This window comes from Ischnura elegans, chromosome 8 (assembly GCF_921293095.1).
Source record: "Ischnura elegans chromosome 8, ioIscEleg1.1, whole genome shotgun sequence".
Lineage (NCBI taxonomy): Eukaryota > Metazoa > Arthropoda > Insecta > Odonata > Coenagrionidae > Ischnura > Ischnura elegans.
The window spans coordinates 15,365,520-15,380,332 of record NC_060253.1 but is presented as its reverse complement, the minus strand read 5'-3'; the positions used below and the strand labels follow the sequence as shown (position 1 = coordinate 15,380,332).

Here is a 14,813-nt window from a genome sequence, read left to right as displayed (position 1 = left end):
GGAATACACGACCTTCGCATCGCCGATCGAGCTCAAATTTTGCGAATCGGTAGTTTATGGGTACAAATGTAATATGCCGAAGCGAGACGACGCACTTCTCGTAAAATTCCGAGAAAAAAGCAATTAAAAATCGTTAAAAATGAAGGTACGCTATATAAACTGTTTTGAACGCCAATGTTAAACAATAGGGTGACAGCCCAGTGGATACGGTGTCCGACTGTGGAGGTGAAGGTAGCGAGATCGATGCTCGCTCAGGGAACTTTTTTTGTGTTAATTTTTAAGAATTTTATTGTTTAAATTTTTAAAGTTCGTTTTCTTATCTTCGTTACCACTATGGAATATATTTTTAAAAGAGTTTTTTAAAATATTTAAATCAGGAATGGATCAGCTTGGGATTAGGAACTGAGGATGAAGGGTGGATAGAAACCCGGCGTCGGCATTAGCCTGCTCTTAACGAAAGACGCCAAGGGGACCACGGCTTAACGTCCCATCCGACGGACGGTGTACTGCACAACTAGTGTAATCCACATTACACGCAGGGATTGAATTTAGGAATGCCCCTTAATTCTTTACCGAGATTTGGATGTGGAAGGCCAGTACACTGCCTCACCACTCCAGTTAATCCTTTATTTGCAATTTTCAGGATGGAACTCATCATAAAGACATGCAAAGCAAAGTGATTTGCGGCACCACGAACAAGCAGAAAAGGCTGATCTATCGGAATGTTGAACGAGTGGTTCGCAGCTAATATAATTTTTATCGATGAGCAGCTCCCAGCAATAGTGCCACGCACACGTTAACTCATCCGTAGGAATATCCAAGGATAGAGTCTCTATGTTCAAAAGAAGTGTGTACCACTAACGTATCAAAGCGATTAAACCAAAGGAAAATATCACTTGACACACTGTATCTTATGTACATTCACTCCAAGATGGCTCTCTGCCTAACAATCTACTATTTATCTCTCCTCACCATAGTATCAAATCAGCAAAAAAAATCAAAACAAAAACAAACATGCTCACAGACAAATAAAACACAACAAATAAACTCAAAAACAGAAAACAAACCAAACACATACAAAAGTGATTCCGGTCATAAATACACATACATCACCCCTTTCCGCTCATGCCCGTCGGCCGCGAAAAAGGGAAAAAATTTGCAAAACTTTCCCCAATTATTCGATTCTTCTATTACAGGTTAATCAAGTACCCACATAACATTATATGTTTCCGGGAAAATTATTGAACATGCATGTTTGCTTCGAAGCTCGCTGGCACGAGAAAATTTTTCGAAAATGTAAATGACGTGTGTTTTCCTTCAAAAATTATGGACAGTCGTTGCAGTTGTGGAAAAAACGCCTTTTCTACTTGTTCGTGGTGCCGCAAATCACTTTGCTTTACATGTCTTTATGATGAGTTCCATCCTGAAAATTGCAAGTAAAGGATTAACTGGAGTGGTGAGGCAGTGTACTGGCCTTCCACATCCAAATCTCGGTAAAGAATTAAGGGGCATTCCTAAATTCAATCCCTGCGTGTAATGTGGATTACACTAGTTGTGCAGTACACCGTCCGTCGGATGGGACGTTAAGCCGTGGTCCCCTTGGCGCCTTTCGTTAAGAGCAGGCTAATGCCGACGCCGGATTTCTATCCACCCTTCATCCTCAGTTCCTAATCCCAAGCTGATCCATTCCTGATTTAAATATTTTAAAAAACTCTTTTAAAAATATATTCCATAGTGGTAACGAAGATAAGAAAACGAACTTTAAAAATTTAAACAATAAAATTCTTAAAAATTAACACAAAAAAAAGTTCCCTGAGCGAGCATCGATCTCACTACCTTCACCTCCACAGTCGGACACCGTATCCACTGGGCTGTCGCCCAATTGTTTAACATTGGTGTTCAAAACAGCTTATATAGCGTACCTTCATTTTTAACGATTTTTAATTGCTTTTTTCTCGGAATTTTACGAGAAGTGCGTCGTCTCGCTTCGGCATATTACATTTGTACCCATACACTACCGATTCGCAAAATTTGAGCTCGATCGGCGATGCGAAGGTCGTGTATTCCCCTTGTAAGTGTTATAGAAATCTTGGCGTTGTTATTATAATCTTACAATTTTTACATATTTCTAGGTGTTTTATTTTTTTGGTACACATTTTATGATTGCTTGTATGTACTTTTTTTTAGCATTTTACATAACATTTGATACAATTTCAATTGTACAAAATTTCTGATGAAACCAAATGAAAGAAATGGTTCAAGTTGTATCACTTCAAGGTATATCAATGGTTCAAGTGAATTCACTCGCCCTGGTGTGAACGGTAACACTAGGTTTTCGGCATTGTAAAATTCCTTTCCTTCGTTTGATATGTAAAGCCGTAGCCACGATAAAAAACTGTCCATACACGAATCACGGCCAATCATGACAATCTTTTCTAACTGAGTGCTGGGTAGCTATGGTATAACCATGATTGATGTATAACTTACATTTTGGCCAAAATTTTGAAGTCCTGGGCTCCCTTTTTGATACCCTTTTGGTACCGAAATTTCGTTTTTATTTGCTGATTTTGTGTTATTTTGGGAAATCACGTCTCACGAATTTCATGGATCTCTACCCCTAACATATAAGGTGACATTTTATGATACTCGGTGTCACTGAGTGGTATGTAATAGTGGTGGTAATAGTTGCACTTTATTTCATAGTTATTTGAGCTGTTTGTACAAAAATAGATGTAAAATTACAAAAAATAGCTAAATGTCATTTAGCACAATAATTATCGTAACATGGGTATGACATAACAACTGTGGTTAATTAAAAAATTTGGTAATCTGCATACCTCTAAAATACTTCTTCATGTTGTGATTTAATCATTGAGCTATTCCAAGATGTGTCTTTTGTGTAGAGAGGAGAAAAAACCGATAATAATATTAAGTGTGGATAAATCGATAATAATATTAAGTGAGTGGCTGATGATCAGGGAATTGAGAGTTGATTGTACTTATATATTGTAAGTATATTTCATTTGTTGACTTATGGGTTGGCAAATCAAATATGATATCGTAATACTTGGCTTCAGTACTTCAAAACATATTTGAGAAGATATTTCAGCAAAGAAATTGTTGAATTCATTGAGAGCTCCTCAATTAAGTAAATTGGCTAAAGGGTGAATCTTCTATTTGATTTTGTGCAAATTATATGCAGCAAGGATTATCCCCTGATCCCCTGAGGATGATCAGCAAGTCGCGGATTGAAACGTCGGAAGACATGGACGACATCAACCGATGGAAAACCTGAGAAACTTTTCTGCATCTGGAGGTGCTGTTTCAGAGTTTGCAGCATGGTCCAAGTTCCGCCATCGTATTTAGACAATTTTCGGGCTTAGTCTCCGACTGATATTTTATTTATCCAAATATTTTGAGGTGGCTAAGTTTAGTTCTGAAAATGAACTACACTAAGTGAAAAATGCTACCATAATCATTACATAGCCGCCGGTGATTGTTACAGGAGTTTTCTCATCATTCGCGATACTTCTATTAATGTATAAACTCTGTGTCTGTTAGCCACTTCACCGGTGCGGATATCCTTGAAAATATACTTTATTACTGCAATTGTAAGATTTCCATTGGCTATAATGAAATTAAATACCTGTACATAAATGACTAGTTTACTCTCGTAAAATTCGATTTTCAGCTGAGCTGGTTGTATAACGTAACCGTGGTGATTGATAATAATTTTTCCCTGGGAAAACATGTTTGAGTCATAACTTCGCGAAGCCTACCAATGAAGTAAGAAAAAAAGGTTTACATTGTGCGTTCCATAGGTTCTTTTAATGTATTAACGAGTTATGACCACAAATTTCAACAAATAGTAAGCATTGACGCTTATGGGATTGTCAATGTTTTGGTCAAAGTGGGCGTCCTACCCAAGCACCCCCATTCCCGCCCTACTTCGCTCCATGCTAGGAACCAGTGGTGCCCCCTCCAGATATTTGCAACATCCTTGCAGAACTCTGACCATGCTAAAAACTTGGAAAGAGCTCCTCCAGTGTATTCAAACCTCCTTGGTTGGAAGCCTTTGTCTCTGTTTATGTTCTTATCCTCTAGGTTAATTTCAATCACCTCTTTTACAATGCAATCCAAATAATTATTAGCACGGCATAGTACCTTCGTATTTAAGAAATTTATTCTATGTCCGAGGTCGAAGCAATGCTCTGCCACCGCTGATTTCAGTGGGCAAAAGGAGCAGAAAGGGGATCAGGTTGGTGTGGTGGCTAAGAGTGTTGGCTTCCCACCCGGCGGGCTCGGGTTCAAATCCCGGCAGTGGCAGAGAATTTTCAAAGACTGCCCGATCCCTGCTTGTATGCTGTGTGGAGAACATTTCAAGCGCAACACTCCGTCCGTCGGATGGGACGTTAAGCCGTGGTCCCCTCGGCGCCTTTCGTTAATAGCAGGCTAATGCCGACATCGGGTTCTTCTCCACCCTTCCTTCCATACCCTACCCTCATGGCGCAAATGACCTAAGCTGTCGGTCGCCTCCTCCAAATACCATACCAGGAGCAGAATCAGCCGTCTAAGCATTCAAACTGATTATGCAAAACCACACCCAATTTGAAACCCATTCCTTCAAACTATAAAAAAAAACTAAAATTCTGTTTGTTTCAGGTTTTACCATCCGATAGACGTGGTGCATTTGAAGGATCCTTGCTTGGCCCCGATGGTGTGACGTCCCTCCCTTGTGTGGTGTCCGGATATCCTCTGATCGGGCTCACTGCAATGGGTGGACCAAGAATGTCATCAATGATCAAGGAGAATGAAATTGTGGAATTCAACCGTGAGGGGAAGTACGCGCTGAGGGAGGACTGGAACAAACTGACAGTGGCTGCGAAATTGTCTGGGGAAGATGCCTCTCATTTGAGGGATAATATTCGTTTCATCAGCGAATGGTGCGGTGGCGTTCTCGGAGCTGCAGGAGGTGATGCAGGATTTCATTTCTAGGTATTTCGTCTCTTGACATTTCACTCCAGCGATGAGTTCAACTGAAGTGTCTGCCCGAAGATTGTAGTTTCACACGATAAATGACAGTTTTAAATCATATGTTGCATTTTGTAATGAAATGCTTTCTCCGAGTGATTTTTATGGCTTACCTCCTCCAGGTGTGGTCAAAGCATCCGTCCAACTGTTTAAAACAGCAGCAGTCATACATGTTTATATATTTTCTTTTCCTGTTACTCATTTTTTGCATGTTTGTTGAGTGAATATGAGTTATCAGTGATTGTAAACAGATGTTTGAATTGATGAATTGTAAACAGATCATTAACAATGAACAGCTAAGTTAAGCATTGCATTATATTTGATTAAATAACATCGGAGATTCAGAAGTATTCAAAGTCTGTGTTTTCATTCTCTTCCTTATTGCTGCATATCCTTTGAGTGCAGTTATTTTTCTGGGATGTATTAGTGTGGGCTCTAATGTTCAACTACTCCTTCTCCCCATGCTTTTTCACTTGTTACTAGTATGTGCATAATCGCATCTTAAATTGGAATAGATAACGAATTAGTTTGACAAAGTTGCCATATAGATTGTGCACCCAGTTGAAGGTGGGGGTCTTTTTTGTTCTCAAGTCAGGTGAAACCTTATAATGCATTCTTTTGTTTAAGTAATGGCTAATGCTGAGGAACACTGTGATAATATTGTTACATTTGCACCCCCCTAAAAATCGCAAGTTCTTCCTGAGGGTGTTATAACCCCACTAAGAACTAAAGAATTAATCTTCGTTATATTCTCCACTTTAAGTTCTAGCTGTGGATGAAGCAACCACAGTAAGAATTGCTGTGAGAGTATTTCCGCACAAAACTATTGAACTCAGAGGTTCCACTTTGTCATTGCTTATGACTTAAAATAACTTTTATTCTTATCCCAGTTTAATCCTTACAGTGCCAATAGGGCAATCCATTGCCTTGGGGGGTATTTGTGAGGTCAGGGGCGATCAATGGGCCGGGTTTTTTTTACACTTGGGCCTTTTATTTTTTGTGCTGCATGCAGATTTGGAAACTACTTTTTAGTATCTGTCATGCTCATCATACCCAATAGTATTAAGAGCATATGGAAAAGAAATTTGCTTCATAAATGCTTATTAGGATTTATATAAACTTTTTTGGTGTAAGCCTACAAATTTGCCAAAAGAACCTTTTACTGCCAGCCTATTTTGTCTAGTATTCTGAAGAATGAATACAGGGGCTAAGTTCTTCGCATGCATTTCAGCACAACTCTGGTACTCTTTGGAATATATGAAAAAAATGAAGGTATGGAAGGTTGAGAAGTGCCAAATGGTGTGGAAAGAGCTCTGGGATCAGGATCTTTCCCTCAGTACAGGATTGTCTTATCCCCTCACCATTAGTGACTCATAGTTTTTCCCTGTTCTTTCTTTCTTATAGGAAGCAATTGAGTTTACTTTCCTGCGTACTAAGCCATTCACTTTTCTGCTGCGTGTGATGAGTAGCTATCTGTAGAGTAAGGTGTGTGTTCTTCGAGGGGTTTTAAGTTCTTTGGAACTTTCTTCTTTTGCGTTAAGTTCTAAATGATTTTCAGCAAAACTCGGACACTCTTTGGAATGTATGAACAAAAATGAAAGTATGGAAGTAGTGAAGCTATGTTGTCCTGAATTATGTGGAAAGGGCTCTGGGAGCAGAATCTTAACTGCTGTGGAAGTAGGCGTTGTTCGAGGGAGAGGAGCGAAGGATATTCTTTGAGCACCGCACAGGGCACTGTATTTATTGCAGGACATGCAGGGAATAAATTAAAAAGTACTTTAACCCTGGAGGGGGAGAGATACTCTGCAATGTGCTGTGGATGGCTGCACAGTGGCTGATGCTTCTGGAAACCATTTCTCGCCTTTCTGTGGAAGAGCAGAGGGGAAACTCTGGGAGGAGAAATCCCTGAATGGCAGGCCCAAAAGGATCCAAAAGGACCTACTAGAGTTCCCTTTACATTCTGGAGGAAGGTAAGTGTCGAGAATTGGTGGAGGTTTAACATGTGATTGTCATGCTTATGGGGTTAATGTACATAGTCTTCTGTGAAAATTGTACTTAGTGATAGTGATAGACATCATATTTCGTCGTAATAGAATACATAGCAAGCAAAGCATATCACTGGTATATTCTACCCTTAAAATTGCATGAACAGAAATAATACTGGCATGCATGAAAATAATTGTTCTAAACACACCTTTACAAGTGACGGTAGGTGAAATTCATTCTTCTTCCCTTACACCCTATGAGGAAGTAATGTAGAAAATGGCCATACAGATGACACTGTAGACGGACTAGGATCCTGGGCGCAGGTAGTGTAGGTGGCGGCTACACCACTAAACTACCTGCGAGTCACTCATCAAAAATATGCGCGTGCTCACTCGAATTGTTTTGAGTGTGCTCCCATCACCCATTTGAACTGTACATACCTGCATGCTTACTTCGTCCCGCCAGAGCACCCTCAAGCGATCGCATAGACCGAAAATGCGCCCGGCGCGATGCCACGGGATCGCACACTTGTAGAGCAGTGAATTCGAAAAGGAGATAGCTGTAGCGTTCGGAGCTTCATGTTTCTTGCATATGCAGACAGGATTTTTATCCTTCTCGTTGCAAAGGAATAGTTTTCTTTTATAATTCATTCATCTTTGGGTGTGCACTTGCTAACATGTGCATACGCATGCGCTGCCACTGGTATGTACAAGGAAAAGAGTCGAGGGTGGACAGAGTGGTGTGCCTTTAGCATATATTGTTCCGATTAATGAAATTTTTTGCGAAAGTACAGTTAACCTTGTGCATGCTGTGGTAGTCGTGCACTAACCATAATAACATCTGGGTGAGTATCAAAATTTTATAAATTCTTGATACCCACAGGTAGAATGCATGAGTAACTTTTGCCATTTTGCATGTTTTTATCAATGAAACTGATTACATAAATTTGGATTTATGAGTTCTTGCAACCGCAGAGACATCATCTTCCTATGCGTTGAGAAAATTATTGATATCCATGGGAAGAGAGACTGAATAACCGTATAATAATATGTTCCGATCAAAGAACTTTACTGCAAAAATACAGTTTCTATTGTTCATGCTCATGTGGAAATTTTTTTTTCCTAGTAAAAAATTATTTGAGCAACATCTTATTTTAAAATTATTGATGTCCATGATATTGCATTCTGATGTATTAAATTCGTTTTTCTATAGCTCTACATTCTATAAGTTAAGTAAAAAAGTGGTAGATATTTCGATTGCTTAGTACTATATTATCAAAGTGAAATCACATTTTGAAAATTATTTATATCCACCAGAAGATGGTTGTAAACATTTGTAATAATGTAATGTCATTATGCCCTGTCCAAAGAAAAATAATGCATAAATTAAGTTTACCAAACTGTTGCTGAGGTTGAAATTTTGTTTATTTTTCGATAGAATAAATTAAATATGTAACTTCTAACATAACTTGTAATGATACATGAAATTTTTAGGGATAATTTAAAGTTATCGAGTTCTATGTATTGTAAAAAATTGGTTTGCACAAATTAATATTATCGAAGTAACAGCATAATTTGAAAAGCATTGATATCAATGGGAAGGAATATTGAATAAATTGAATAATAATGTGTTCCAAACAAAGAAATTTATTGCAAAAATACAACTTCCACTGTTCGTGCTGATTAAGATATTTTCTTTTCCTTGTAGAAAATAATCGGAGTAAAATTGAAATTTGATAATTATTCATATCCACTGAAGAATGTGTGAATTATAAATTCTAACATGTTGACTTCTGAAATATGAAATTTATAGCATGAAAAAGTGCTATCCATTTGTGTCTGAAATAAAAAATTATTTGGACAAATTAATGTTTTACAATTAAAATCTCCGAGTTGAAGAATTAGAATCTCAGAAATGAAGGACGTTATTTCAAAGATCATAAACATTTTCGGAATTGAGAGAACTATAACTTATTTTTGTGTTTAAAGGTCCTTTTTAAGAGGCCATTTTGAGTGTTGTTTATAAAAGGACAATTTTTGGAGGATTAAAATTAAGCACCTTTTTAAAAGTATACTCAATTGAGAGGTCAATGACCTCTTTGGGAGTTGAGAGATCAAAAACATTTTGGGGGTTTGAAAGGTGAAAAATGTTTTTTATAAAATAAGAAGCCACAAAATTCTTATCTGGTGTGTCATTTCGCTTTTTTCATACTTTGTACTGAATTCGTGTTTATAGCAACAAAATTTATTCCCGTTGTGCCATTTAGCATTTTTTTTACTTTGCACTGAAATCGTGTTGGTTGCATCAAAAATCATTTCTGAAGTGTCATTTCGTATTTTTCTTACTTTGCACTGTAAACGTGTTTATAGCAACATAATTGATTCCTAGAGTATCATTTTGCCTTTTTCTTACTTTTTAGGGGAGAGTGGGGCAAAACCGACCTGCTAAGCTTTTTCATGAGAAATTTGGCTCTCTGCTACAAGTATTTACACAAAATTAGCGTAAGGTGAGGTGGGGTAAGTGCGACCCCCCGTCAGGAAAATCGTATTTCCGTTCTCGAAGCAAGTGGCGGTCGTGCAACATATTCTACACATAGTAATGAAACCAGAGCCAACGACTTTGTAATACTTATCTCTTAATTTCTCGTTCCACATGCTTAGGAAATATATCCGTCCGTTCATCTCGTAGTCTTAGTTGGTTGTGAGGAGAGGCTATACCGCAGTTTCCTCTGAATCAACGCATCGGAGGTGTTAGGTAAGAACTATATCTTGTTTTCTCTTCTTCGTGGATTGTGTAGCGTTCACCCTGAAATCTCCACTGGGCTTGCCTTCACCGTTCCACCGGGTTCCAGTGTGACTCACACACCCATTGCCCTGCATTCCCTTCGCTGGGTGTGCAGAGCCTCGGTTCAGGCAATTACCCCTCCCCTTCTCAAATAATCCTACCCCTACCTACACACCCACCTCCCATCATACCCCCCTCCCCATCTGGATAGGTCGGTGGGCTGGCCGGGAGAGCCCGGGTAACCATGCGTCAGCCAGGAATCGAGCCTGGGTGAGAGAGGCGAGCGAGTGGGGTGTGTGTGTGAGGGCAGAGAGACAGAGGACAGGAGACAGACCGGGTGGTCTACTCAGATGAGTGTCCAGCCTATGTTTAGAGAAACCGCCCGAAGGATATCAAGCTGTATCTCCCGACGCTCTTCGGTAAGTGGATCAGCCTCATCATTGCAAGTGCACAGCATTGGATGCAATTAACTGGTTTCTGGCCGGTTACTGAGACATGGGTCGATCCTATCTCTTGTTCTCTCCAGGGCAAGTACTCTGGGGCTGTGGACACCACTCAGGTGATTTCCTGGATATACGTAGCTGAGATTCGGCTGCCTTTTGGCAGATATGAGCCGAGATCCAGCATTCTCCTGTCCCAAATTTTCAAGTTTGGTACCAGAAGAAAAGACAATATTCTCATGGTATCTTTCTTGTATGTATGTTGCATTGTAAATTTTTTGGTACTTGTTTAAAAGGAAATTTTATGTTTGTTCAAATGTGCAATAAATTAATGCCATGTTAAGTGTGACAATTGTGTGAAGCCCTCCCTTCAGTGCTGTCCATAGGAAGGCAACTTTGGTTGCCTGGTGCCCGTAAAAAAAAAAGAAATTCCTATGAGGTTAGCCCACGACTCAAGAGATCGGAGCCTGCCGAGAGCTGCCGGGTATTAGCTAATTGTAGGGGTAGCGGTCCCATCGGATCATAGGCCGAGGGATGGCGTGGCAATTGGTTTTCCTTGCTTTACTTTAAATTTAGGAACTCGGGTCATTATATTTAGTTTAGATGGGGGGTTGCACTTTCCCCGTCGTAACCATCCATTCCTACCTTCCGGGGCAAGTGCGACCCCAGGGTACGAGGTTGAAGTATGGATTGAATTTTTAGTTTCTGACCAACAGTTCTTGCGTTAAACTTTTAGTTTCTATCTGGCAGTTCTTGCATTAAACTTTCTAAAATAAATGTTGCAAAACACCGAAGTTTATAAAACTAGGTCTTTTAATTAGAGTCCTCTCATCAACTTTTATTTTGAAGGTTTATCTGATAAAGATAGCTTACTTTAGTTTGTTGATTAATTATGATAGGGCATTGGATATCATGCCTTCTGACGAGGAGGATGTAGACGACATGGTATTAATGCCTGAAACAAGATAGCATGAGTCGAAAAAGCTTAGCAAATTCGGTGACTAACATTCAAAGTGGAGATTGGAGTCTAGCTAGATTCAGCTGTCAAGAATTCGTGTTTGTAACAAGAATATTCACACCAAACTCATGTTTTTTTTTGAATTTTCAATCACTTTGAATTACCTTGAACGGTCAATGACCTTGAATGTCAATGACCTTGAATGACCTTGAACGGTCAATGACCTTGAATGACCTTAAACGGTCAATGAGCATGAATGATGCTTAACGGTCAATGACCTTAAATCAGCTTGAACGGTCAATGACTTTGAATGACCTTGATTGGTCAATGACCTTGAACGGTCAATGACCTTGAATGACCTTGAACGGTATATGACCTTGAATGTCCTTGAACGGTCAATACCCTTGAACGTTCAATGAACTTGAATGTTTTGCAACATTTATTTTAGAAAGTTTAGTTTTAGAAATTTTATATTTCAAGTAGCGAATTCGCGTTTGTAACAAATATATTCATATAAAATTCCCTTTTTAATTTTTTCATTTCGAGTAGTGAATTTTGGTTTGTATCAAGAAAAACTATATCAAACTCACATTTTTAATTTTTACATATCGAGTGAAAATTCGCGTTTGTAACAAGAATATTCATATCAAACTCACTTTTTTAATTTTTTCATTTGGAGTGAAAATTCGTGTTTGTAACAAGTATATTCATATCGAACGAGAGTTTGTAACAATGATATTCTCAAATTCACTTTTTTTATTTTTTCATTTCGAGTGGAGATTTCGTGTGTGTACCAAGTATATTCATTTTAAACTCGCTTTCTAAATTTTATATTTCAAGTAGCGAATTCGCGTTTGTAACAAGAATATTCATATAAAATTCCCTTTTTAATTTTTTCCATTTCGAGTAGTGAATTTTGGTTTGTATCAAGAAATAATATATCAAAATCACATTTTTAATTTTTACATATCGAGTGAAAATTCGCGTTTGTAAGAAGAAAATTCATAACAAACTCACTTTTTAAATTTTTTCATTTGGAGTGGTTAATTCCTGTTTGTAACAGGAAAAACCATATAAAACTCACCTTTTTATTTTCTTTCATTTTGAGTAGTGATTTCGCGTTTGTTATAAGAATATTCACATCAAACTCACTTTTTTAATTTTTTCATTTCGATGAGTGAATTCGTGTTTGTAAAAATATTCATATCATACTCACTTTTTTAATTTTTTCTTTGCGAGTGTTGAATTCGCTTTTGTAACAAGAAAAACCATATCAAACTCACTTTTTATTTTTTCATTATGAGTAATGAATTCGCGTTTGTACCAAGAATATACATATCAAACTAACTTCTTTAATTTTTTCATTTCGAGTGGAGATTTCGTGTTTGTTACAAGACTATACATTTCAAACTCGCTTTCTAAATTTTTATATTTCGAGTGGTGAATTCGCGTTTGTAACATGAATATTCATATATATTTCTCGTTTTAATTTTTTCATTTCGAGTGGTGAATTCGTGGTTGTAACAAGAATATTAATACCAAACTCACTTTTTTAATTTTTTCATTTCAAGTGGTTAATTCGTGTTTGTAAAAGGAAAAACCATATCAAACTCACCTTTTTAATTTGTTTCATTTTGAGTAGTGATTTCGCGTTTGTTATAAGAATATTAATATCAAACTCACTTTTTCAATTTTTGCATTTCGAGTGGTGAATTCGTGTTTGTAACAAGTAAAACCATATCAAACTCACCTTTTTAATTTCTTTCATTTTGAGTATTGATTTCGCGTTTGTTATAAAAATATTCATATCAAACTCACTTTTTTAATTTTTTCTTTGCGAGTGTTGAATTCGCTTTTGTAACTAAGAAAAACCATATTAAACTCACTTTTTATTTTTTCATTATGAGTAATGAATTCGCGTTTGTCCACAATCAAAGTAACTTCTTTAATTTTTTCATTTCGAGTGGAGATTGCGTGTTTGTTACAAGAATATACATTTCAAACTCGCTTTTTAAATTTTTATATTACGAGTGGTGAATTCGCGTTTGTAACATGAATACATATTTCTCTATTTAATTTTTTCATTTCGAGTGGTGAATTTGTGTTTGTAAAAAGAGTAACTATATCAAACTCACTTTCTTAATTTTTTATTTCGAGTGAAAATTCGCGATTGTATTAAGATCATTCATATCAAATTCACTTTTTTAATTTTTTTATTTCGAATAGTTATTTCGTATTTGTAACAAGAAAAGCCATAACAAACTCATTTTTTAATTTGTATCATTTTGAGTAGTGAATTCGCGTTTGTGACAATAATATAACTCACTTTAGAATCAAATCAAACTTTTTAAATTATTTCATTTCGAGTGGTGAATTTGCGTTTAAAATTGGAATGTTCATAAAATTCACTTTATTTTTGCTTTTGAGTTGTGAATTCGTGTTTGGTGTGAATATTCTTTTTACAAACTGACGTTTTTAATTTTTTCATTTAATTTTTGAAAGACGTTGAACGGTCAGTAACCTTGAATGACCTTGAAATGCAATGACCTTTAAAAACCTTGAACGGTCATCACCTTGTATGACCTTGAACGATCAATGACCTTGAATGACCTTGAACGGTCAATAACCTCAAATGTCCATGACCGGTCAAAGACCTTGATTGACCTTGAACGGTAAATGACCTTGAATGACCTTGAACGCTTAATGACATTGAATGACCTAAAACGGTGAATGACCTTGAATGATCGTCAACGGTAACGACCATGAATGACCTTGAACGGTCAATGACCTTGAATGACCTTGAACGGTCAATAACCTCAAATGTCCATGACCGGTCAAAGACCTTGAATGACCTTGAACGGTAAATGACCTTGACTGACCTTGAACGCTTAATGACATTGAATGACCTAAAACGTTGAATGACCTTGAATGACCGTCAACGGTAACGACCATGAATGACCTTGAATGGTCAATGACCTTGAACGGTCAATGACCTTGAATGACTTTTAACTGTCAATGACCAAAAATAACCCAACCCAAAACGGTCAATTACCTTGAATGACCATGAACGGTCAATGACCTTAAATGACCTTGAACGGTGAATGACCTTGAATGATCTTGAACGGTAAATGACCTTAAACGGTCAAAAAACTCGAACGCTCAATAACCTTGAATGAAATTGAACGGTCAATGACCTTGAATGACCTTGAATGGCCAATGACCTTGAATCGCGATAATTGGTCATTGATCTTGAATGACCTGGAACGATCATATAGATAACCTTCATTGACATTGAGAGGTCAATGACCTTTAATGACATTGATCGGTCGAAGACATAGAATAGCCTTGAATGTTTAATAACATTGAATGATCTTGATTGATCAATGCCCTTGAATCATTGATCATTTGGAGTGGTGAATTCGCGTTTGTAAGAAGAAAATTCATATCAAACTCACTTTATAAATTTTTTCATTTGGAGTGGTGAATTCGCGTTTGTAAGATGAAAATTCAAATCAAACTCACTTTTTTAATTTTTTCATTCGGAGTGGTGAATTCGCGTTTGTAAGAAGAAAATTCACATCAAACTCACTTTTTTGATTTTTTTTGGAGTGGTG

At 37.3% G+C, this 14,813-nt stretch overlaps 1 protein-coding gene across 1 annotated transcript in view; it reads left to right on the top strand.

The window, feature by feature from the left end:
- The window catches only part of LOC124163671 (intraflagellar transport protein 172 homolog), a 60,217-nt gene extending 54,830 nt beyond the window's left edge, over positions 1 to 5,387 (top strand). The window contains exon 29 of the mRNA XM_046540731.1: positions 4,663 to 5,387. Within this exon, the coding sequence (XP_046396687.1) occupies positions 4,663 to 4,995 (333 nt within the window). The 3' untranslated portion in view covers positions 4,996 to 5,387. The remainder of the gene's footprint in view (positions 1 to 4,662) is intronic.
- The last annotated feature ends 9,426 nt before the right edge of the window (positions 5,388 to 14,813 follow it).